The sequence below is a fragment of the Onychostoma macrolepis genome, chromosome 07 (assembly GCF_012432095.1).
Source record: "Onychostoma macrolepis isolate SWU-2019 chromosome 07, ASM1243209v1, whole genome shotgun sequence".
Classification (NCBI taxonomy): domain Eukaryota; kingdom Metazoa; phylum Chordata; class Actinopteri; order Cypriniformes; family Cyprinidae; genus Onychostoma; species Onychostoma macrolepis.
In genome coordinates, this window is record NC_081161.1 from 45273579 (window position 1) to 45298901 (window position 25323).

Genomic DNA, 25323 nt, shown 5'->3' on the forward strand with positions numbered 1-25323 from the left:
CAAGCATGGTGTTTTACAAAAACAGTTAATAAACAGTTATTGTTAATTTTATAAAACTGTTATAAATGAATATTTCCTACAGTGTTTTTAAAATATTTCTACAACTTTTGCTTACCTTTAATGGCAAATTACCACGTTTTAACATGTAGGAAAATAACAATTTTTGCTATACAATGTAGTTACTATAATCGTTTTGTAAAGACCTTTACAACAGCTTTTGTAAAGCCATTTGTACTCTGTGGGAGGATGCTGCTAACCAAATCTTAAATTCACCAATCAAACGAGGACTTTATTTAAAAAAAGAAAGACGTGCAAGAGAATGACGCGTAAATCCACCAATCGATGCCATGTTGTTCTCCAGCGCGTTGAGATGTAGCCAATGAGATCCGAAGATATATAGAGCGGGGCGGGGCTTGTTTCCAGTGCGTACATGCGCGACGCCATTTCGTGTATTCGTCTGTTGGTCGGTGTCTACTGAACGAGCTGGTACGGACTGTATCCACAAAACAGTACAGCACCGAATTTTAATCATTTTTAGTCTTAAACTCCCGGTGAGTATTTTGATTCGAGAGATTTTTGTCACTTTTTTTTTTTATTTTTGACTGACTTTGAACTATCTTTGGAGAATTTTTTGTGTTTTTTTTATTTTTAATGCATTTTTCTGGTCATTTTCTGCTTGGCTTTGGTGGCGTACATTTTGTGATGCCGTGGTAGAGCAGTGAAAAACATATATGCTTTGAGAGGACCGCACGATTTTTATTTTATTTTTCAAAGTAGGAGTTATTTTTCACCCCATTTTTGCAGGACTACTGCTAGAGCAGCTGGTTTGTTTGATTTTTGAAGTTAATGTGGAGGAAATGTCTCATATGGACCGGTGGTTGTGTTTTCAAGATGGGGTCGTTTTTCCCTCCATGTCCAGGATTCAGAATATAAACGCGTTTTAAGTCCATTTTTAACGTGAAAGACTGTTCTTCCCAACACGAATAGACTGTTTTTATTCGGCTGTAGACATTTGGACTGAGCTTGTCCTTTTTAAGACGATTATGTGGGCGTTATTTTTGCTCTTATTTTTGAGGGTCGTTGCGTTCCATTCGGAATCGTGTCGATTGATTTTTCAGGCGACGTTTTTGCAGGTTTTGAATTATGTCTCGGCACTTTTAATGGACTGAGAAAACACGTTTTCTGTCTCATGCAATAATACATATCAGTGCATGGACCATTTAACGCATTTTACATTTGCACCTCAAGTCTGTGCAAAATCATGTAAACGGTAATCTTTCCATTAAAAGTACATCAAGAATGTTGAATTGAGCTGGTTGCATTAATATTAAAGAAATGTTTGAAGAAGGCCCAGTGGGCCAAAGACGATATCACTGCCTTTGGTCAAGTGCCCCCATGCTGTTATATGTTCAAAATAACATCATAATTGTATGTGATCCAAACGTTCAGCCCATGAAGCTCTTCTAGTTGCCTTGTAGAATGTCTCCAAGAAATGAAAATGATATCTATGCCCCCTCCTCCCCAACACCGACTGATATTGGGTCTTGAACAGTATTTGCAATGCAATTTCACATTAGAAAGTGGTTTAATTTTGCTTTGTCTTGTTTCTGTGCTTGATATAGAAAGTGCAATTATTTCTTATTTTGTCTTCAGTAAATGGGTATCTTGTATGTAAAATGCACCAAATCATGTTCCCCTCACAGTTCCCCACTAGGCACACATCAGGATCATATCCCAACTATAGTAAATTAAGCAATTAGGATCAATTTTGTTTTTAGCTGTAATATATGTGTAGATCATGGGTTCCCAAACATAAGAATCATACACACGCCAAGGTATTGGGTATGAATAACCAGCCTATCCACCACTTTCATTACAATTTTAATGTTTAATCTTACACTCTTTATTTTTTTTTTACAAAATAAATCTAAATGATTGTGTACATATTGTAATTGACTTTTACACCATAAGCAAGTGTTGCAATAAGACTGGACGGTAATTCCCATTTTATTCCCATTTTATCCCCATCGACAAAGCAGCAAAACGCAACATCACTACAGCTGTAGTGTGAACAGTGCTTAATGAAATGGGAGTGATCCAGTGTTGTTGCATTGGAGTGCCCTTGTTTTATTTATTGAATTTGATTTGTTGCAAAATATGCAGTCCACACTTTTTGGGAAACCCTGGTCTAGACTATACAGAGCATGCTGATGTTAATGCCTTTGCATACAACACACACATTTAGCTCTTTAAAGTCATGCAGGTCACACTTCTGTTCTTAAGTCCACATTTTACACCAAATTTGTTATACATTTTTTCAGAAGGATCATGGAGATTTCAGGTCTGTCAACCCTAAAGCACTCGGTTGTAAAGAACAAACAAACAAACAAACAAAAAGCCTGTTTTAGGGAGCTAAAGATGTTCACTTCTGATTTTATTCATTTTGCTTTTTTGTAGTTTTTGAGGCAGCTTTTTTGACCCACGTCAATCCGTAAGTTGGTTTTTCTTTTATTCTCCACTTCCGCACCAGTCTTCCTGAAAAGTGTTTTATTCAGATTAGCCTCCCATTTGCTGTGTGTAGCCTTTACCTACTTCTATCACCTTTAAAACTGCCGTAGAGTAACACATACTTTAAGTAGTCTTGTGGCTACTTTTTTTTTTTTCTTTAGTACAATTGGCAAAATGTTCATTATCTAAACAGGCCAGCAGAACACTAAACCACACGCTTCAGAGGCTTAATGTATAAAGACATGTTACGTTTTGCTAAACCACTCCTAGAGAGAATCCTATTGACACTGAGGTCTAGCCTTATTTTTGGATTAATGGTAATGTAATACGCAGGGCAGTTATAATTTTATGTCTACTACACTAGTCAACATTTGAAGTGGATCAAAAGCTTTCATCAAAGTTGTCCTAAAACCTGAAACCAAAAATGTGTTCTTGTCTTAGGACAACTTTGAACTTTTTTGGTCCACTTCAAATGTTGACTGCTAAAGTGTTTTAGTATGTGTCACTTGAACACATTTTCTATCCTTCCCTGTACAGTTGTGTTCTGGATGAGTACAAATGAGTCTTCACAAGAACAAACATCTACATTTTGTATTAAAAAGTCATTGTTTTCCCATTAAATAGCATACCATTTTTTTCTAAAATACCCACATTAACACCATTGAATCCTCAATTGGCAGTGGTGAAAACAATGGTAACCGTAACATAATTTGGTCTTGACTTTATAGAATAATTCTGTACAATTTAAATATTGAGAAATAGTCTTGACTAAAATTGACTTATTACGTTATAGAAACGTACAGGGCCAAATTTTCCTTAAATTCATGTTTATTGTTCTGCTATATATCATGGTGCCTGAGGATATTTGGAGATTTTAATTTGCGTAGACCTCTGACTCGTGCTATAATTGGCCCATAGTGACTGTTTCACCCGCTTTCATCCCCATAAAGTAAAAACTTCCTACAGACACACTGATATGAATCTTTTTGTTGAGCTATAATGCAGACTTTATGGTGCGTCTTAAGCTGTGCCGAGGGCATTGTTTGATAGACCTTTTTAATCTCTTGGCAGCAATGTGAGTTTTAACTTATTTAATTATTTATTTTCCTTTTCCGTTAGCACAGGATTTGATTGCGTCACATGACTGGGAAAAGTGACTATTTGACACTTTGAAATGAAATGGTTTTAGATAGGACTCATATGACATTGAGCGGATTTATATAACATTATGGTGACATGGCTGTTCTTTTTCACTTGGGATATCTGTCTGGATTTCATTTTCTTTCCTCAAGTTGTGTATACCGACCACTGGGTGGCAGCATCTGAATGCTAGCCTGCTTGTTTGACCTTGGGAAAGTGTTGTGATTGGTGTGATGTCCGTGAAAGTGCGGTGGGTTACATCACCCACCCATGCAGTACGACCTTCACCCACAATGCACTGCTGAGCAGCAGCTCAACGGTGTCCATTAACAACCCTCTTCTCTCCAACAGAATCAGGCAGACAGACGACTCGACCTGAATTACAGACAGAATGGAGTGAGTTCTGACTATTCAACCCCCAACATGCCCCTCAGCACACTTAAATATCTCAATGTGCACGTTATGTGGTGGTCAGGTAGCCACGTGTCCCAAAAGCATCCAAAACTACCGCCAGAACATTGACCAGTCCAGTTCAAACATACCAGTTTACCCCTCAAACGTATAGTAAGCACATAAAATGATCCACAAACACACATAACCAGATACATTTTCCTCTGTAAATTCACAGTTTGGGGCATATCTTCCCATTTTACTCTGTCAAACCCATAAACCAACACTATAATGCCTCTATATTTAAGTCTATATAATGCCTGAATGCAGCAGGAGTTTAGTTTCACTTCAGCATTTTAGTTTGCATGTGTGATATCTCAGCAGGTCATACATTACCCACCCAGCACTGGTTCATACAGATATGACTGAGTGGCGCATTTGACCAACGAACTGCATAAGACTACAACATACACATCTGTCTAGTTGATCCGTGAATCTTCTGATTTCAAATGTATACCTATGCACATTATAGCACAGGGAAGCTTCATATATGACTGCTGTGGCTTTTATTTTAAACATGCTAGTTGATATAACTCATGACATTAATGTAAATTATTTTATTTTGATTGTTATAATATGTGTATATCTTAATGCTTGTTCACTCAAATGCCTTGTTCTTTGGTAATGTCTATAATAGTGGAGTAATTGGAAGTGTTTAATTATTGATCTGGGCTGTAATCTTCATGTGGTTCCATTTTAAACTGAGAAAGTCAACATGAACCCAAAATTGGCCCCATTTACTTTATAATAATACATATGCATTTTGTCTTATTGTAAGTAATTAATCAGCAAATGCTATTATGAGAGAAGAAATGGGTTGCAAATACTGTTTCATGTTGACTTTAGATTTCCAGAATGAATCCAGTCTCACTAGCTATGTTTCCATCCATGTGTTTTTATACAAATATAGGTATTGCATAAAAATCTGCATGCACATAAAATCTTAATGTGCATAAAAATTGTATGTTCATTTGAGCAGAATTTTTTTTGTTGTTGTTGTTCAATTTTTTTGAAAGGCTTCCACAAACTCCAGTAGAACAAATTTCTTGATGTGCAACAAAATCAGATCACGTGATTGGATAACTGGAGTAACCAGTGGACCAATCGCTTTACACACCATCTAAAACATATAGTAATTCTGAAATGGCTATGCAAACTCTGTAATCAAACTAATTTGGTATATTTACCTCCAGAACGCGTTCAAACCATTGCATTCCAACACATTAGGCCAAGATTACATGGCAGCGATTATTGCATTCCGTCTGTTGCATTTGCAGCAACATGCATTTTTATTACAGATATATTGCACCAGTTTCCCAGGAAGTGTTAATTCTATTCTCTTGAACATATTGAATGGAAACTGTGCTTTATTTGCAAATGTTTCATGCGATATAACATTTTACATTAACTTCGCAACTTTGGATGGAAATGTAGTTATCGAGGCTGGTGATGTTATCGACACGCTAATTTCTCATCTGTCCTTCCTTTCTCTGTCGATCTTCTGCACCCCTCTTTTCCTCTCTTTTCGCCCAGGCATTCCCCCACAACCAGCAGCCTGATGGCCAGCAACGTCACCAACAAGACGGATCCACGTTCGCTGAACTCCCGAGTCTTCATCGGGAACCTCAACACCATGCTGGTGACCAAGGCTGACGTGGAGGCCATCTTCAGTAAGTACGGGAAGATTGTGGGCTGCTCCGTGCACAAAGGCTTTGCCTTCGTCCAGTACGCCAATGAGAGGAACGCCAGAGCTGCTGTCGCTAGTGAAGATGGGCGGATGATTGTCGGACAGGTGCTCGGTAAGTAGAGTGGCGTCCCACTGCGAAGATCTCATTGATGCAGGTCATTGTAGATTAATTTCTTACCTGCGTTTTCCAAGGATGTTTAAATTATTTGAAGGGCATTTCCTATTAAAGGTAATACAAATTCCTTTTTTTAAGGCAAGTCAATGGTCTTGGCGGCCATTCTTGCGATGCCTTCAAACATGCAAGACCAGCTCGTTCTACTTGAATGGGGAAATACTGAACATTTAAATGGCAAATTTCCAATCGGCAACTAAATTTGTGCATGTGCAATCCCAAGCATAAATCTGTTTCTGTAGTAAGATTAGAATGGCTGCTGCAATGATGCAATGACTTAACCAATGGGCGATTGGCTGTTTTATTTAGAAGGCGGGAGTTATTTTGTCACATTCTGCATTGTAATTTCTTCCATTCATGGTAATATGAGTGAACTGTCTTGGCATTTGTGCTGGCCTTGGTTAATCTCACAAAGTCTGTCAAGAATGTGTTCACCAAACATCAAAAGTATAATCAATTAGGGTAAACGTATCTATTAATCTCACCAAAATCTACATTGAGACATTTTTAGTGCACAAGATATTGGTTTAAGTACAAAAAGTTATGTTAAACTAAAATATTAATCTCTCACACAAAAATATTTTATTTTATTTTAAATGACAAAAGCGTTTCAATTAAGATATACATCATTAAATTCAAAAAGTCTGGCTGTGCTTAATGGGTACCTTTTTGTACCCTTTAAGCACACCCCTCTTCCCATTAAGCTCACATCATGTTTTATTAAAAATTCTTGTTTATTTTAAGGAAAAATTGTAAAGAATAATTGTGAAAATATATATTTTTTTGAAGGTACAATGTCAATCACAAAAAATCAGAACACTAAAATCAAGCAACAAGGCATTCAAGTCGATTGGTTATATATTCATAATGATGTATCATCTGAGCACATTGCAACATCTAGACTAGTCCACATTCAGCTAAGTAAAACATTCAAAAATCAGATAAAACAAACCAATAAAACATTTAATTCATGGGATAAACACGGAAACTAGCCTCATTATGTAGCCTCTTTTTTTAAATGGATGTCAACTTATCTATAGTCTCTTATGGCTGAATACACTACACAATTTTTGCCCCGATTTTCCTCAGATTTACAGTCTGGAAAAGTTGATGCTAGTTGCCAAAGATCAGAGCCAGTCTGCAGATTTGAGTTGACACTTGACAGAATCCATAGAAAATTGATTAACTTAACTTGGTGACACAACCATCAGTTAATATGTAAAGTCTGTTTATGAAGTATTTACCTTCAATGTGGAAGAGCTTAAAGAGAGCACACTGAGCTTAATTGGAGCAACAACAATTTTTAATACATTTCATGTAATATTTATTAAAATGACAGGATTTTGCTAAATAAATAGTCTAGGTCATGTATTAAGTTCATACATATTTTATTATGAACAACTATTATTAACAATATCTCGTTCATTCTACAGAAACGTCCACTTTTGGTATGACAAGATGTCTTTATTTTTCTAACATTTAAACTTAGACCACATTATTAGATTACCTTTTGACTTTATGAATACATATAAGTGACAGCTTAATTTTATTTATTTTTAGCTTTTTTGTGCAATTATTTCAAGACCACATGTGCTATTTTTGTCACTGGTGTTACCTTCTTTAGCAATATTAAAAGTTTTTAATAAAATTATTTATTTATTTTTTCAGCACATGTAGTCAGTTACCGAAAAATAATGAAAATGCACGAAATAAGATTGTTTCATTTATTTAATGTGACAGAAAAACAAAACAGTACAGTAACACAGCACAAGTAACACCAGTAACACCAGTGACATACATTAGACCTGATATACTGATCTTCACTGGTGTTATTCATAAGGAAGGTAACACCAGTGACAGTAACACCAGTTACAATTTTCATGAAATTCATTCTACAAAATGTCTGCTGCAAGGTATCAAACCACATGTTGTCAATCATGGTTTATACTACGGGGCCGTTGAATGCTTGAATCTGATTGGCAGACGAACGCTCTAAGGTGTGCAATTATTTTCAGGGAAATGCACAGCGAACGTAGTTCCAGGCAGCTCTTGACCGCATTACATGACCATATCACTTCGCCAAATGATTTCTGTTATTTCTGTATAAATTCAATGCACACAGACTGCAGTAGTTTAAGTCTTTGGTTCTTTTAATTGTGGTGATTTTGGCTCACATTTAACAAAAACCCACCAATTCACTATCTCAACCAAATTAGAATATGGTGACATGCTAATCAGCTAATCGACTCAAAACACCTGCAAAGGTTTCCTGAGCCTTCAAAATGGTCTCTCAGTTTGGTTCACTAGGCCACACAATCATGGGGAAGACTGCTGATCTGACAGTTGTCCAGAAGACAATCATTGACACTCTTCACAAGGAGGGTAAGCCACAAACATTCATTGCCAAAGAAGCTGGCTGTTCACAGAGTGCTGTATCCAAGCATGTTAACAGAAAGTTGAGTGGAAGGAAAAAGTGTGGAAGAAAAAGATGCACAACCAACCGAGAGAACCGCAGCCTTATGAGGATTGTCAAGCAAAATCGATTCAAGAATTTGGGTGAACTTCACAACGATATGGACTGAGGCTGGGGTCAAGGCATCAAGAGCCACCACACACAGACGTGTCGAGGAATTTGGCTACAGTTGTCGTATTCCTCTTGTTAAGCCACTCCTGAACCACAGAAAACGTCAGAGGCGTCTTACCTGGGCTAAGGAGAAGAAGAACTGGACTGTTGCCCAGTGGTCCAAAGTCCTCTTTTCAGATGAGAGCAAGTTTTGTATTTCATTTGGAAACCAAGGTCCTAGAGTCTGGAGGAAGGGTGGAGAAGCTCATAGCCCAAGATGCTTGAAGTCCAGTGTTAAGTTTCCCCAGTCTGTGATGATTTGGGGTGCAATGTCATCTGCTGGTGTTGGTCCATTGTGTTTTTTGAACCAAAGTCACTGCACGCGTTTACCAAGAAATTTTGGAGCACTTCATGCTTCCTTCTGCTGACCAGCTTTTTAAAGATGCTGATTTCATTTTCCAGCAGGATTTGGCACCTGCCCACACTGCCAAAAGCACCAAAAGTTGGTTAAATGACCATGGTGTTGGTGTGCTTGACTGGCCAGCAAACTCACCAGACCTGAACCCCAATAGAGAATCTATGGGGTATTGTCAAGAAGAGAATGAGAAACAAGAGACCAAAAAAATGCAGATGAGCTGAAGGCCACTGTCAAAGAAACCTGGGCTTCCAGACCACCTCAGCAGTGCCACAAACTGATCACCTCCATGCCACGACGAATTGAGGCAGTAATTAAAGCAAAAGGAGCCCCTACCAAGTATTGAGTACATATACAGTAAATGAACATACTTTCCAGAAGGCCAACAATTCACTAAAAATGTTTTTTTTTTATTGGTCTTATGAAGTATTCTAATTTGTTGAGAGTGAATTGGTGGCTTTTTGTTAAATGTGAGCCAAAATCATCACAATCAAAAGAACCAAAGACTTAAACTACTTCTGTCTGTGTGCATTGAATTTATTTTATACACGAGTTTCACAATTTGAGTTGAATTACTGAAATTAAATTTTCCACGACATTCTAATTTACTGAGATGCACCTGTACATCGCGCTAATGTTGTTAACGCTACTCTAACGATTTTATCAGTAAACAACTTAAAAGCTACATGACTTCTCACAAGCGAGGTAACAACAAGGGCGCTGTTCGTGAACAAAAGGAACTAAGTTTCACTATAACTAGAGACATTGCTGCCGAACACTACTGAGAGACGCACAGATGCAATCTCTCTCTCTCTCTCTCATAACTTATAGTTATTAACTGCATTAGTCTGATATCAACGGCTCAAGCCTCCGTTACTAGATTTAAAATAACGTTTTGGAAGGACGGAGGCGTTGGATGAGATGCGGAAGAAATAATCCTACTCACAATAGCGATTTAAGTAGAAATACCGGACTAATGCCTTGAAATATATCATCTGATCAATGTCTTTAGGTGTGGCAACCGTAGTATAAGCGGAATAATTTACTTCAGTCCGTTGAATTATTAGAAAAATTATTTTCTAATAATTCAACGGCCCGTCGTCAATTATTCCTTACATACTCACTAAATTAATTAGTTTAAACCATTTGTATTACAGTGTTTGTTTTTTTTGTTTTTGTTTTTACATTTCCCTAACAATAAATAGGTCATACCAGTGACGTCAACTAAAAGCTTCATATGAAATCATGAGAAAATGTCTCATAAGTGAAAAGAAACAGTGGACATAACATGGGCCTTTTTTCACAGATGTTTAGAAAGTCAAGTGATGTCATTAGTGTGGTTTTTATTTCAAAATAAATGAGTTTTATTAAACGGTAACACCAGTGACACAACTCCAGTGGACCACTGTTTTCATTTTATAATATTTATTCAGCATTTTGTTTTATTATGGCATTTATATCATGTATTTGATGGTTATGAATACATTATTGTATTTTAAATGGTAGAAAAACCTGTTTTTGACCTCAAAATAAAGCGCTTTCCCTCTGTACATGGCTGTGGGGACGAGCAGTTTTGTGGTGCTTGGAATTCTTTATAATTAATTAAAAAACAAATATTGCCACATTGACGGCTCAAGAAGGTGTAATTGTTCAAATAACATAGTTTAATTTTAAAATATAAAGACATTGTAACCCTAAAGTGTTTTTAAAGTGTAATATTTCTGTAAAGGCTAGGGACAGAAAAATTGACATTTCCTTAGAATGACCCATCTATGAAATGATACTTTTTCTTATTGTCACACTGAAGCGGTGTGATTTTCATAGTCGTGCACCCTTTAAGCTCACCTTAAAATATGAAATCTTTAAAAATTACAGCACTGTAAAACCACAGACCAGCAATAAACTATCCATATATAATACTATGGATTTAAAAGTACAAGCCAGTAATGCCTGAGAAGTAATATATTAGCGTAGCACACACTCTTATACAGCTAATCAGCTAACTGTGTTCTGTAGCATCTGTGCTGTGTTGCTAAAACTATATTTTGGATCTAATGTAATTTCCCACTTCCAAGTTCCTGGTTATAATATGCAAAAGTCTAAACATTAATCTCTTAATTTTACAATAAGTAGTGAAACTTACCCAAAATAAATGCTTAATCGTCTAAAACAACGCACTTTTAAGGGGCTCCTCTTTTGGTGAAAGTTTTTAGACAGCTTTCAAAATGGCCACCAGACAGTGTGAACGCATGGAGAGCCATATCTCAGCGTGCAATGATCTGATTGACTTGAAATTATAGGAGGTATATAGTAACAAACATGTCAATTGGTTAAGACATCAAGTAGGATAATCAATAATTTTTTCTTTTTGTAATCTGATCTCAAAAATAGAAGTGAGCTTAATTAAGGTGACCATTCGTGCCATTTCTTGGCCAGGATATCTATATTGCTTTGATTCAACGTACCTTGAGAGCGTTTCGAAAACGTAAGGAACTGATGTCGTACACCGATCGGTCTGCACACGCAAACAAAGCCAAATCCTAGATATCCTGTCCATGATGCATCTGGGAAAAATGGCACGTATGGTCACCTTAGCTTAATAGGTACGTTTACCCTACTTTTGTTTAAAATAAAGCTTCACTATTTTAGAATTATCAATATTTTATTTTATATTCGGTCACAATTTTAATGACAATTTATGCTTTCAATCAAATTCTCATTATTGCCCAGTGTGAAAATAAAATTATTATATTAAGTAATAAACATTATACGCACAATGCAAAAACAGTCTTAATCTTAAATCTCAGTAATTTATTTTATGCAAAATAAATATTTATTTAGATAGTGGTAGTTAGTTAGTTAGTTGTGACCTTAATGTGTTGTTGCAGTATTTAGCCTTATATGGATAGTGGAGAGGAAAACTGAGATCAGGAAATTTCTGCCTAATTTCTTTAATTTGATGTGGTCTGAACTCCAAGTTGAATCCAGGATTTTTGACGACGTGTTGCTATTTGGTGCCCTAAACTTGTAAATATGGCATTATTTAGGGATCGTTAACCTTCAGTTGCTCGAGGGTGATTGGTCATCTAAGAAATGTTCTGTAAGGTTTAGGATGCCTTAAGATACATGCTTATGCATGAGCACCATTTTTTATTATTATTAATTATTATTATTATTAATTTTGCAAATGCTTTCATCCAAACGATTCATTTTGTGACCACTAGGTCTCAGATCTCTCTTTTATTTTTTATGTGTTCAATCTTTCTGCTTTTTCAGATATTAATCTGGCTGGTGAGCCAAAACCCCATCGGTCAAAGACTATTAAACGCTCTGCAGGAGATATGTACAGGTTTGTATTTAATAGTATGTATGCATGTGTGTATGTATGTATGTATGCCCCTGTTAATTCTTTAATTGCTTTCTCCTCCAACAGTTCTTCATTTGATCTGGACTATGATTTTCAGAGAGATTACTATGACAGGTGAGCTCGCTTCCAAATTCATTGATCAAACGCTTAGCGAAGTGCTTTTTTATTATTCATTAAAGGCTTTTAATGTCTGTCTGAACTGGGATTGCATGATTCCAGGAACGTGTGTGTTAATCTGAGTGTGTGTTTTCAGGATGTACTCTTACCCATCGCGTGTTCCCCCTCCTCCTCCTCCGCTCTCGCGGGCGGTGATTCCCTCCAAACGGGCACGAGTGAGCGTGAGCGGCGGCGGCGGTGGCGGTGGTGGAGGCAGCCGCAGGACCAAGAGCAGCTTCTCCTCTAAGAGCAGCCAGCGCACGTCCCGTACCAGTGAGGCACACTTTTTTTTTTTGTCCATTTTATACATCCCTCTCTTTTTATTCTTATTTAAATCCATATATGTTCACTACTAAATAATTATACATAAATTGATATATTTTATAACTATATTGTCCTGATATATGCATACTACTGGTCAAAAGTTTGAAATAATTATATTGTTTTATCTTTTTGAAAAGTTTATTCTGCTCAATGAGGCTGCATTTATTTGATCTAAATGAAAACATTAATATTGTGAAATTATTACAATTTAAAATAACTGTTTTCTGTTTGCGGATATTGTAAAATGTAATTTTGTCATGACATCTCTCTGAGGGATTGGCATGGTAACGTACATGACAATGTTAATTTATTTGGTCTTGGCGGAATAGATCTGCTACGCTGCTGCTTCTGCAGAGCAAGTACCGAGACTTGCTACTGCCAAAACATCCACAACATGCTGCTGTGAGCATGTAAGAAATACTGCTGCTGCAAATATAACATACATGAAATAACCCCCATAGCATACATGATTCACCTCGTAGCAGATCTATACAGGTGGAGCTGGGGAAGGTGGAGGGTTTCTGAAGCACGCAGCGAACTGCTACAAGCACTAGTCATCAGTGATGGGAATAACGGCGTTATAAATAAACGGCGTTACTAACGGCGTTATTTTTCTCAGTAACGAGTGATCAAACAAATTACTGTTTCCCCCGTTACAACGCCGTTACCGTTACTGACAATAAAATGTGGCGTTACTATATTATATTACTAGAATTTAATTTTTCAGTTCTTCTGAATGGATGCGCAGTGTAGCTGTATTTGACGTACCATAAACTCTAGTGTGAAGGCGCACGACTCGCCGTCGCTTTCTCTCACATACACGCACGCAAACAAAGATACAGAGCAAGAGAGTCTTTCATATCATGCAGAATTGACGCGCTACATGTAAACGATATTCTTTGTTGTATTTTCCTGTCAAAATAACGGAGTTCCTTTTGGAATTCTTCAGCTTTTAAGAACTGCCGGTTTCTCTGGTAGTGGGCGGAACTAATGCGCAAACGACAATCTCATTGGCTGGCGCTCACCTATTATCATCCCTGTTTTGATTTCAGCAAATTGATTCGCGCGAACGCAGACAACGTGATTAATATTCATGAACCCAGCAGCTCATTAATCCTTAGTGTTTTATGTTCATGACAAATATGCATTCATACTTGGTTATTCTAATTACTAAAGTTCTATCATATAATATTAAATAATCATAATATTATATTATAATGCTTGACTGACTGATACTAAGTGTCAGTTGATAAATAGTGTAGATTAATGTACTATGTTTTATAATAATAATTTATTCTTTTTAGTGTCCATTTAATTAAGTTATTTAACATTTGAACATTTTTTAAAAAGTAACGCAATAGTTACTTTCCCTGGTAATTAGTTATTAGTAATGATGTAACTCAGTTACTAACTCAGTTACTATTTGTGAGAAGTAACTAGTAACTAGAACTAATTACTTTTTTAAAGTAACGTGCCCAACACTGCTAGTCATATATTTGAATGTTGAGCAGAGAGCTCATTGGCTACAGATACAGGAGAGAACCAATCAGCTGTGCCATGTGATAACAATGTCATTAGGTCAGATTGAGTTAGACCTATCAGACTGCGCCATCTAGAGTTTCATGCCAGAACTCTGTATTTTATTCCTGTGTTCAAAGCTGAATTTTCAGCATCATTACTCCACATGATCCTTCAGAAGTCACTCTAATATGCTTAATTGCTGCTCAATTGTTATTTTCGGTCCTCGGTTAGTAGTAATGGTTTTAATTATCAATGTTTTCTGCTTGATTATTTGTGGCAAATAATTGCTTTTTTTTTTTTTCTCATAATTCTCTGAACAAAGTTCAAAAGAAAAGCATTTATTTGAAAGTCTTTTGTAACATTAGAAATGTCTTTACTGTCACTAACTTAAACAATGTGTACTTTCTAAAAAGTATTAATGTCTTTTTAAAATAACTTTTGAATGGCCGTGCGTCATGATTTCAACTGAACTGTTTTCATCATTGATAATCAGAAATGTTTCTTGAGCAGCAAATCAGCATATTAGAATGATTTCTGAAGGATCGTGTGACACTGAAGACTAGAGTAATGATGCTGAAAATACAGCTTTGATCACAGAAATGAATTACATTGTACAATTTATTCATATAGAAAAGCGTTATATTGAATAGTAATAATATTTCAAAGTTTTTAGTGTTTTTGATCAAATAAATGCAGCTTTTGTGAACTGAAGAGACTTCATTCACAGATGCCACAAAATCAGTAGAGTACATTTGGCCTAATAAGCAGCTCAATGCCTGAGATGTTTAGTGACCACCATTCATATCCCTGTTTGTGTGCAGTGAGAGTTGATGATCTACAAACCATAAAGAAGGAACTGACTCAGATTAAACACAAAGTGGACTATCTGCTGGAGAGCCTAGAGCGCATGGAGAGAGACCACAGCAAGAAATCAGGTACATGCCACACAGACTACTGACCAAAACCAAAAAAAAAAAAAAAGTTATTTCTAAAGAATCTCTCCTCATGCTTCTACGCAGAGGTGAAGAGCGCTAAACCAGATGAAGTCTCACCGCAGCACTCCAGCGGAAAGAAAGAGCGCGAGAGCACAGAAATGAATGACTACGAGGACGAGGGAGACCTGCTTGAGGAAGAGGAGGTGAGTGAAAGACAAACAACAGCGTCAGAAATCACGCATCGACTCGTATTCACCCGTCGCTTTTGGTTTGCGCAGATCAAGAGTCGAGGAAGGGAGGATGATGAGGAGGAAGAGGAAGGTGAGCAGGAGGAAGGAGAGGACGATGGAGACAGCGCCAACGGAGACCATTCTTAAACACGACAGACACGGACACGCATGCATGCTCACCGTGAGATATAGAGTAGATCCTCTGACATTTAATGCACACTTAGTTTTATTTTATAAGTCCAGAACAATAACTCTGTGGATCATGAAAATGACATTCTTTAGATAAGTCTCATGAACCCCTGACTACAGCCACCTTTCCATGAGTTCTCATAATTCTTGCATTAAAAAGGGTTGAATGCTTTAGGATTGAGAAAATACTTTGGATTGCAGTGAAATCTCTTTCATTGGTGTGACATTGAACAATTTTGCTGCCATGCTGTTTTAAAGACTGGCAACCCAACAGCTCGATTGTGTTTGTGAAAATTTGGAGGAGTTCTCTGACTGGATTCTACCAAAATATCGCTTATAGGTTGTACTTTGATGAAGGTTAAAGCAAAAAAGTAACTAGTTTCATAACTTTAACCCCTTAAGGGCATGCTCAGCATTTGTCAATAATAATTACTATCCTGAACGTCTAATGTAGGTCTACTGGGTGAGACAGTGGTTTAGTGATTGACACATTGATGAGCCAATCAGAATGCACTGAATTTTGAGATTAGAGCTCTTAAGGAGACAGTAAGTGCATTTTATACATTTAACCTTGATAACTGGTTTGCACCAACCTTACGCCACCAGTACAAACAAATTAGATTGTCAATCCCACTTCAGGCACGTTCAGGTCCTTCTCCTTTGGTGTTTTTAAAGTCTTACTGTGTGTGTTACGGTGGTGATAATGGTGGCTGGAGTTCGGGAACGTTCTGCCATGTTCTTGAGGTCATTCACTCTTTAAACCAGCCTGTGCAGATTGATATTGCACAGATGCGCTCAAGTACTCAAACGTCGGTCTTTACCAACGCTTTCCATGATTCTTGTGGTTGTGAGACCCTTCTGTGCAGATTTACAATCTTAAATGCACTGTTTATCGTTATCATCATCTTCCCCAACACATGCAAGCTAATTAGATTATTTTGGCTCATAAGAGTCTCAGATGGTTCTCTAACTGAGTCCCAAAGCTCTTGACGGACTTTAGTTCCCAAACCTTAACTAACTGAACCCATTCATTCATGTGTTTCAGGCAAAGCAATGTTCCTCTAGCACTCGTTTTGGGAATAAATGTAGAGTTACTTGTCCTGACCAGTGGGCGGCAGTGTGGCCCCGTTCCGTTATTTAACACAGAAATACTGTTTGATTGAGCTGAACTATTTTATATTCCATATGTGGTCACCGAGTGTGTGAGAATAAGTTTGGATTGTACAGTAAATGTCATTTTACCTGTCGGTTTGTATCTGTGTATAGTGACACTAAGAGGTGAGTTTGCTTCTGGTAAATACAAGATGTGTTTGTAGCAGTTTTGTTTTCATTCGTTCTGTTTGTCTTTTGTTTGGTCTGTGTAATGCGTTTCAATAAAACTACAAATGTTCATGACATGTTGGCTCTTATTGCAAGAATCTTGAACACAAGGCTATGATAAACTGCTTAACTTTTTTTTATTTTCCCCAACAAGTAGCCATGAAGTGTGACAATGCAATGTTGTTTGCTTTTAATTATGCTTGCAGCCTTACAAGTTGAGACCGTCTCATCAAATGCCTTTCTGAAATGTCTTCATTTATTTTAGCAAAACAATTTCCTTCATTCCAATGAACTAATTAAAAGAAACGCTGATTAATTTGAGTCATTCAACAGCACTCCCTGGGGTCGCTGCAATCAGTTTCTGAATGGTGATTGTATTACTGCTGTTCGTTTTTAGGGATTTTATGTTGTATTTGGTGTAAATTTGTGTTGCTGTCGGACAAAATTAAATCTCATCATTTTAAGGTCTGTAGCAAATACTTGGAGTTTCAGTTTAGCTTCTGCAACAATGAGGTTGATATTTTCTTTCTTTTTTTTTAGGTTTTCTTCAGAACTCTGAATGTTATTGCATGCTATTGAATGTTTGCTTAGGATGTTGTATAATAGGGTTAAGACTAGGTTTAGACAAACAGGTCTAGACGAGTCTCTTTTTTTTTATGATATTGGTTTTTTTTTTTGGCCTTTCACATTCATCTTCTACATTCATCTCTCGATCTGTCTGTCGCTGCAAAATTAAAGGACCTGTTAAAACACAACCCAAACTGCTCAAAACAGTTTCTGTTTAGGCCTCAGGAGCCTGTGAACATGTCGACCCAAAATGTTTCTGGGAGTACCACAGTATGAGATGAAAGATTACCATGGTATTTACATGGTGCTCCAGTGAATGATTTAGAGGTTGAGCTCTGATCGAGTCTGTAGGTGTTCGTATTATCCATTTAAATTTTCTTAGTGTTATTTTTGTGGTCAGTCATTCAGACCCTTTAGTTTCACCAACTTTTCAAAGTTGATTATAGAGACAGTTAACGATTTCAGTGTTTTTGTATTTTTATTTTTAATGCTGTTCTCGACTAATTCACATACTGTTTTTACTGCTTGTATAAAATTGGACCAGTCTTAAAGTTGTTTTCAGGACAAACCTCAAATTTGTTATTGGGTTATATATATATATATATTATTTTTTTTTTAATTTTCAAAAGTTATTTTATAATATTTTATTGTGTTTGGTTGTGCAGTTATTGGGTGACTTGTTGGGTAAATATGCTTTATTTTGTGAAATAAGTCTGAGAAATTAACTAACTAGAGCTGGATTGTATTTCATATCAAGATCGCAATAAAATATGAGGAGAATGATGATAAACTCTGGTCATTTTTCCTCTATGGATTAATCTAACAGCCGATCACACAGCAGAAATACGGGCGGCAGCAGCAGTCAATGTCGCTTTATTCTGTGTGTTTCTGTGCGAATGAATGGTGCAGTTTCGTCTGATACACAACCTCAAACATTTCAGCATCTGCATCTCAATATGAGGACATGAACACCTCAACTTCATCTCCAGAGCTGCTCTGAGAGCTGTTACTTCACCAGCTTTACGCAGTTTCATTTGAGAAAAAAAAATAAAAACATCAAATAAACACTAAAACACCTTAATGACAACCTGTCAAAATAAAAGTCTGGTTTAACTTGAAGAAACTATGAAAAATATATTAACAGTAACATTAACAGTAAAGGAATAGCGTGATGAATATTGATACCATATGATATGGAAAAATATTGTGATAATATTTTTGGCCATATCGCCCAGCCCTACAACATGTGTAACATGTAAATGTTCTGTTTTATTAGTTGCTTTGTATCCTTGTTTTACTTAATTTTTTCAAATTTCATCAGATGAGTTTTATGGTCTGAGGACAGAATGACATCTGATGGCTGGTCATTTAAGTGAATTTGCGTTTGCACGTTCCTCTATGACCTTCGGTCTAGACTCATGAAATGAACTTGGTGTTCAATTTAATTAAATGGGGATTATTTCAAACGAATGAAATGACTCAGTGCCATTCTTCTGGCGCTTTGGAAGCGGACGGATGCAGGAACAATCAAATGAATTGAATTTGTGACACACATCTGCTCGATTTAAAATACAGCGAGTGAACGAGGACCAATGAAGATGAAGAGAACAATTACTGCGTGAAACATGCCACAGATGGCAGAACGGTACGCCAGCAGGACACGAATATTCATTAATGAAGCATTCTCTGTCTGTGTGTGTGTGTGTGTGAGTGACAGTGCTTCACATCTGATGCCTCACTGCTCACAATCATTCCAGTGCGGTGAACACACGCATCCTCTCATGCGTTCAGCCGATCTGTCATCTCTCTCTCTCTCTCTCTCTCTCTCTCTCTCTTGTCAGCTTCTCTGCTTCTTCATCTCTGCTCTTTCTCCATCCTTTACTCTCTCTCTGTCTTCTTTGTTTTATTATCCTGTCTCTTTTACTTTAACATCCATCACTCCGTTTTATTTTCTGCTGTGGGGAAAGCTATTAATATTCACCATCTATATATCTGTCTCTCTATGTATCTTTCAGTTCATCTATTTGTTGGTCTGTCTATCTATCATCTATCTATCTGTCCATCCATCCATCAGTCACTCCACCCAGCCACCTATGTATCTATCTATCTATCTATCACACCTGCACATTCACTCGCTGAAATAAGGAAAGGTCAGACACACAAGCGCACACTTCTCCAAACAGAGTTACACAACTTTCTGCAATCACACTCAATCTCAACTGTTTGCTGAAGCGCAGGTCTCACGGTTAGGCAAACACGAGTCCATGCAAACACACACACACATAGACAGATGTACATGCGTGATGTGACATGCATTTCATGCAGACTCTTCACGCTGACAGGCAAACAGACATAATGGACTCACCAAACCAGAAACCTAACAAGAACACAAACACCCTGGTGAAAAATGCACGAACACTGTTGTAGCATGGGAGACCCTTCAAGATGTTTGGGCCATGAGGTGATTTATGTGTGTGCTGCAGAGAATCTGGCTCGTGTGTGTGTGTGTGTGTGCTGAAATACCTGTGTTTCTTTGAGAAGGTCATGTGTGCAGCACCGTTACCAAGACTGTGTTTGCTCCTGACCGAGTGTGTGAGTTTTTTGTGTGTGTGTGTATGTGTTCAGTGGTGATGGATAACATGATCTTTAGAAAATGTGACTTCGCAGTGCGGTGTGTGTGTGTGTGAGTGTATCTCTGTGTGTTTGACCCTCTGCAGGCTGCATTGTGCCTCTGTTGGTCTAAGGGTGACTTGCTAGAATGTAAATGAGAGCGAACAAAGCAAGCCGTGAGCGACGTGAGATGCTTTAGAGAACAAGGCACAAAGAGAAACTCTTACTAGGGCACTACGAAAACTGCTGACTACCAGCACACTAGCGTTTACACGTCACACTATGAGACAATGAGTGAGTCGCTTCATGCCTGCCTCTTGCTTGGTAAATTGTGTGTGTGTGTATATATATATATATACAGTGGGTACGGAAAGTATTCAGACCCCCTTAAATTTTTCACTCTTTGTTATATTGCAGCCATTTGCTAAAATCATTTAAGTTAATTTTTTTTCCTCATTAATGTACACACAGCACCCCATATTGACAAAAAAAACACAGAATTGTTGACATTTTTGCAGATTTATTAAAAAAGAAAAACTGAAATATCACATGGTCCTAAGTATTCAGACCCTTTGCTCAGTATTTAGTAGAAGCACCCTTTTGATCTAATACAGCCATGAGTCTTTTTGGGAAAGATGCAACAAGTTTTTCACACCTGGATTTGGGATCCTCTGCCATTCCTCCTTGCAGATCCTCTCCAGTTCTGTCAGGTTGGATGGTAAACGTTGGTGGACAGCCATTTTTAGGTCTCTCCAGAGATGCTCAATTGGGTTTAAGTCAGGGCTCTGGCTGGGCCATTCAGGAACAGTCACGGAGTTGTTGTGAAGCCACTCCTTCGTTATTTTAGCTGTGTGCTTAGGGTCATTGTCTTGTTGGAAGGTAAACCTTCGGCCCAGTCTGAGGTCATGAGCACTCAAATCATCACAGACTGTGGAAACTTAACACTGGACTTCAAGCAACTTGGGCTATGAGCTTCTCCACCCTTCCTCCAGACTCTAGGACCTTGGTTTCCAAATGAAATACAAAACTTGCTCTCATCTGAAAAGAGGACTTTGGACAACTGGGCAACAGTCCAGTTCTTCTCCTTAGCCCAGGTAAGACGCCTCTGACGTTGTCTGTGGTTCAGGAGTGGCTTAACAAGAGGAATATGACAATGTAGCCAAATTCCTCGACATGTCTGTGTGTGGTGGCTCTTGATGCCTTGACCCCAGCCTCAGTCCATTCCTTGTGAAGTTCACCCAAATTCTTGAATTGATTTTGCTTGACAATCCTCATAAGGCTGCGGTTCTCTCGGTTGGTTGTGCATCTTTTTCTTCCACACTTTTTTCTTCCACTCAACTTTCTGTTAACATGCTTGGATACAGCACTCTGTGAATGAATGTTTGTGGCTTACCCTCCTTGTGAAGAGTGTCAATGATTGTCTTCTGGACAACTGTCAGATCAGCAGTCTTCCCCATGATTGTGTGGCCTAGTGAACCAAACTGAGAGACCATTTTGAAGGCTCAGGAAACCTTTGCAGGTGTTTTGAGTTGATTAGCTGATTGGCATATCACCATATTCTAATTTGTTGAGATATGAATTAGTGGGTTTTTGTTAAATGTGAGCCAAAATCATCACAATTAAAAGAACCAAAGACTTAACCTACTGCAGTCTGTGTGCATTGAATTTATTTAATACACGAGTTTCACAATTTGAGGTGAATTACTGAAATAAATGAACTCTTCCACAACATCCTAATTTATTGATATGCACCTGTATATATCCCTACATCTCCCTCATAACTCCATTATGCCACATAACTGTTCTTTTTATTTTAAATGTAATTTATTTACGTATGTATGTATTTATTTATTTGTTTTATTTATTTATTTTTTGTTGTTGTTAACATTATTGATTTACTACATTTGGACAATTAAATTAAATTAAAAGGCCACATTCATGCAAACATTAACATACTGTTTGGCTGTTTTATAACTGAACTGACTGCTTTACATGTTTAGTACTCATAAGTGCTTTGACTGATTAGTTGCCCTGAACATGAGGTCTCCTATGTGTTGAATGTTTTAATGTGAGACTCACAGAGACAAATATGAGCTGCGTTTCATTTGAAGGGTTTAAATGCACGTAAATCACGAGTATGTTTTGTGTGAGAGAACAAAAGACGAGAGAAACAGAAACTGGATCTGTGAACAAGAGGAAGACAAAGAAAAGAGTGTGAGATTAAACCTCAGTGGAGATGAAAGCTGATCTCTGCCACACCTTTTCCTCTCTGTTTATCTGTCCTCCACAGACTCCATAACCTTCACTTCACTGCAGTTTATTCAGACTGAAAAGTACTGTATATAAGTTAACATTCAGACCTTTCAGAGTTCAGAGCACATGGGATGCAGCTGAGATTTGGCATCAGGTCTGTAACATGATTATAAAAGGGATGTCTTAGAGAGGCAGAGTCTTTCAGAAGTAAATATGAGCAGAGGCTCTCCAATCTGTGAAAGAGTGCGTAAAAAGATTGTGGAATACTTTAAAAACAACGTTCAAATCTCATCATTTACAGTGCATACCATCATCAAAAGATTCAGAGAAACTGGAGAAATCTCTGTGTGTAAGGGACAAGGCCAAAGACCTTTGTTGGATGCCCGTGGTCTTCGGGCCCTCAGATGACACTGCATCACTCATCGGCTTGATTCTGACTTTGACATTACTAAATGGGCCCAGGAATACTTCCAGAAACCACTGTCAGTAAACACAATCCGCCGAGCTATCTGCAGATGCCAACTAAGCTCTATCATGCAAAAAGGAAGCCATATGTGAACATGGTCCAGAAGTGCCGTTGTGTCCTGTGGGCCAAGGCTCATTTAAAAGTGGAAAAGTGTTCTATGATCAGACGAGTTTGACATTCTTGTTGGAAATCACGGACGCCGTGTCCTCCGGGCTAAAGAGGAGGGAGAGCTTCCAGCGTGTTATCAGCGTTCAGTTTAAAAAGCCAGCATCTCTGATGGTATGTGTGTGCATAAGTGCATACAGTATGGGCAGCTTGCATGTTCTGGAAGGCACTATGAATGCCGAAAGGTGTATATAAAGGTTTCAGAGCAACATATGCTCCCCTCCAGATGACGTGTATTTCAGGGAAGGCCTTGTGTATTTCAGCAGGACAATGCAAAACCATATACTGCAGCTATTACAACAGCATGGCTTCATAGTAGAAGAGTCCGGGTGCTGAATTGGTCTGCCTGCAGTACAGATCTTTCACCTATAGAGAACATTTGGCGCATCATTTAACAAAAAATATGTCAAATACGACTCAAACTCTTCAGCAGCTGGAAACCTATATCAGGCAAGAATGGGACCAAATTCCAACACCAAAACTCCAGAAACTCATAACCTCGATGCCCAGACATCTTCAGACTGTTTTGAAAAGAAGAGAAGATGCTACACCATGGTAAATATGCCCCCGTCCCAACTATTTTGAGACCTGTAGGCATCAAATTTGAAATTAGCTAATTTTGTGCATAAAATTGTAAAATTTCTCAGTTTAAACATTTGTTATGTTCTATTATGAATAAAATATTGGCTCATGTCATTTCAAATCCTTTTAGTTTTCATTTTATTCAAATTTAAAAACGTCCCAACATTTCCGGAATTCAGGTTGTAAAAACTAATAATAAAACACACCTGTTTTTTTTTTTTTTTTTTCCCCAGACATCTAGACGTCTCATTTGCATGCGGCTATGAGTAACTATATACAGTGGGTACGGAAAGTATTCAGACCCCCTTAAACTTTTCACTCTTTGTTATATTGCAGCCATTTGCTAAAATCATTTAAGTTCATTTTTTTTTTCCTCATTAATGTACACACAGCACCCCATATTGACAGAAAAACACAGAATTGTTGACATTTTTGCAGATTTATTAAAAAAGAAAAACTGAAATATCACATGGTCCTAAGTATTCAGACCCTTTGCTCAGTATTTAGTAGAAGCACCCTTTTGATCTAATACAGCCATGAGTCTTTTTGGGAAAGATGCAACAAGTTTTTCACACCTGGATTTGGGGATCCTCTGCCATTCCTCCTTGCAGATCCTCTCCAGTTCTGTCAGGTTGGATGGTAAACGTTGGTGGACAGCCATTTTTAGGTCTCTCCAGAGATGCTCAATTGGGTTTAAGTCAGGGCTCTGGCTGGGCCATTCAAGAACAGTCACGGAGTTGTTGTGAAGCCACTCCTTCGTTATTTTAGCTGTGTGCTTAGGGTCATTGTCTTGTTGGAAGGTAAACCTTCGGCCCAGTCTGAGGTCCTGAGCACTCTGGAGAAGGTTTTCGTCCAGGATATCCCTGTACTTGGCCATATTCATCTTTCCCTTGATTGCAACCAGTCGTCCTGTCCCTGCAGCTGAAAAACACCCCCACAACATGATGCTGCCACCACCATGCTTCACTGTTGGGACTGTATTGGACAGGTGATGAGCAGTGCCTGGTTTTCTCCACACATACCGCTTAGAATTAAGGCCAAAAAGTTCTATCTTGGTCTCATCAGACCAGAGAATCTTATTTCTCACCATCTTGGAGTCCTTCAGGTGTTGTTTAGCAAACTCCATGCGGGCTTTCATGTGTCTTGCACTGAGGAGAGGCTTCAGTCGGGCCACTCTGCCATAAAGCCCCGACTGGTGGAGGGCTGCAGTGATGTTTGACTTTCTACAACTTTCTCCCATCTCCCGACTGCATCTTTGGAGCTCAGCCACAGTGATCTTTGGGTTCTTCTTTACCTCTCTCACCAAGGCTCTTCTCCCCCGATAGCTCAGTTTGGCCGGACGGCCAGCTCTAGGAAGGGTTCTGGTCGTCCCAAACGTCTTCCATTTAAGGATTATGGAGGCCACTGTGCTCTTAGGAACCTTAAGTGCAGCAGAATTGTTTTTGTAACCTTGGCCAGATCTGTGCCTTGCCACAGTTCTGTCTCTGAGCTCTTCAGGCAGTTCCTTTGACCTCATGATTCTCATTTGCTCTGACATGCACTGTGAGCTGTAAGGTCTTATATACACAGGTGTGTGGCTTTCCTAATCAAGTCCAATCAGTATAATCAAACACAGCTGGACTCAAATGAAGGTGTAGAACCATCTCAAGGATGATCAGAAGAAATGGACAGCACCTGAGTTAAATATATGAGTGTCACAGCAA

General features: G+C 38.0%; 1 protein-coding gene across 5 annotated transcripts; it reads left to right on the forward strand.

Annotated features, from left to right (window-relative positions):
• The first annotated feature begins 411 nt into the window (after window positions 1-411).
• On the forward strand, window positions 412-17052 carry LOC131543989 (heterogeneous nuclear ribonucleoprotein C). Of its 5 annotated transcripts, none has more exons than XM_058781850.1 (10): window positions 413-551; window positions 2458-2491; window positions 4000-4044; window positions 5632-5897; window positions 12212-12284; window positions 12369-12416; window positions 12556-12731; window positions 15125-15238; window positions 15323-15441; window positions 15517-17052. In XM_058781850.1, exons 3-10 carry the CDS (start codon window positions 4040-4042, stop codon window positions 15613-15615), a joined length of 900 nt encoding a protein of 299 aa, XP_058637833.1. In that variant the 5' UTR covers window positions 413-551; window positions 2458-2491; window positions 4000-4039; the 3' UTR covers window positions 15616-17052. The 5 variants fall into 5 exon arrangements, with proteins under 5 accessions (XP_058637832.1, XP_058637833.1, XP_058637834.1 ...); XM_058781851.1 differs by having other exon boundaries at window positions 5632-5768; XM_058781849.1 differs by having other exon boundaries at window positions 412-551; window positions 15323-17052.
• Window positions 17053-25323: the final 8271 nt, after the last annotated feature.

Coding starts and splice junctions, on each gene's coding strand:
- LOC131543989 (XM_058781847.1), top strand. Junction 15,239..15,322: donor AGACCACAGCAAGAAATCAG/GTACATGCCACA, acceptor GCTTCTACGCAG/AGGTGAAGAGCGCTAAACCA. Junction 15,442..15,516: donor ACCTGCTTGAGGAAGAGGAG/GTGAGTGAAAGA, acceptor TGGTTTGCGCAG/ATCAAGAGTCGAGGAAGGGA.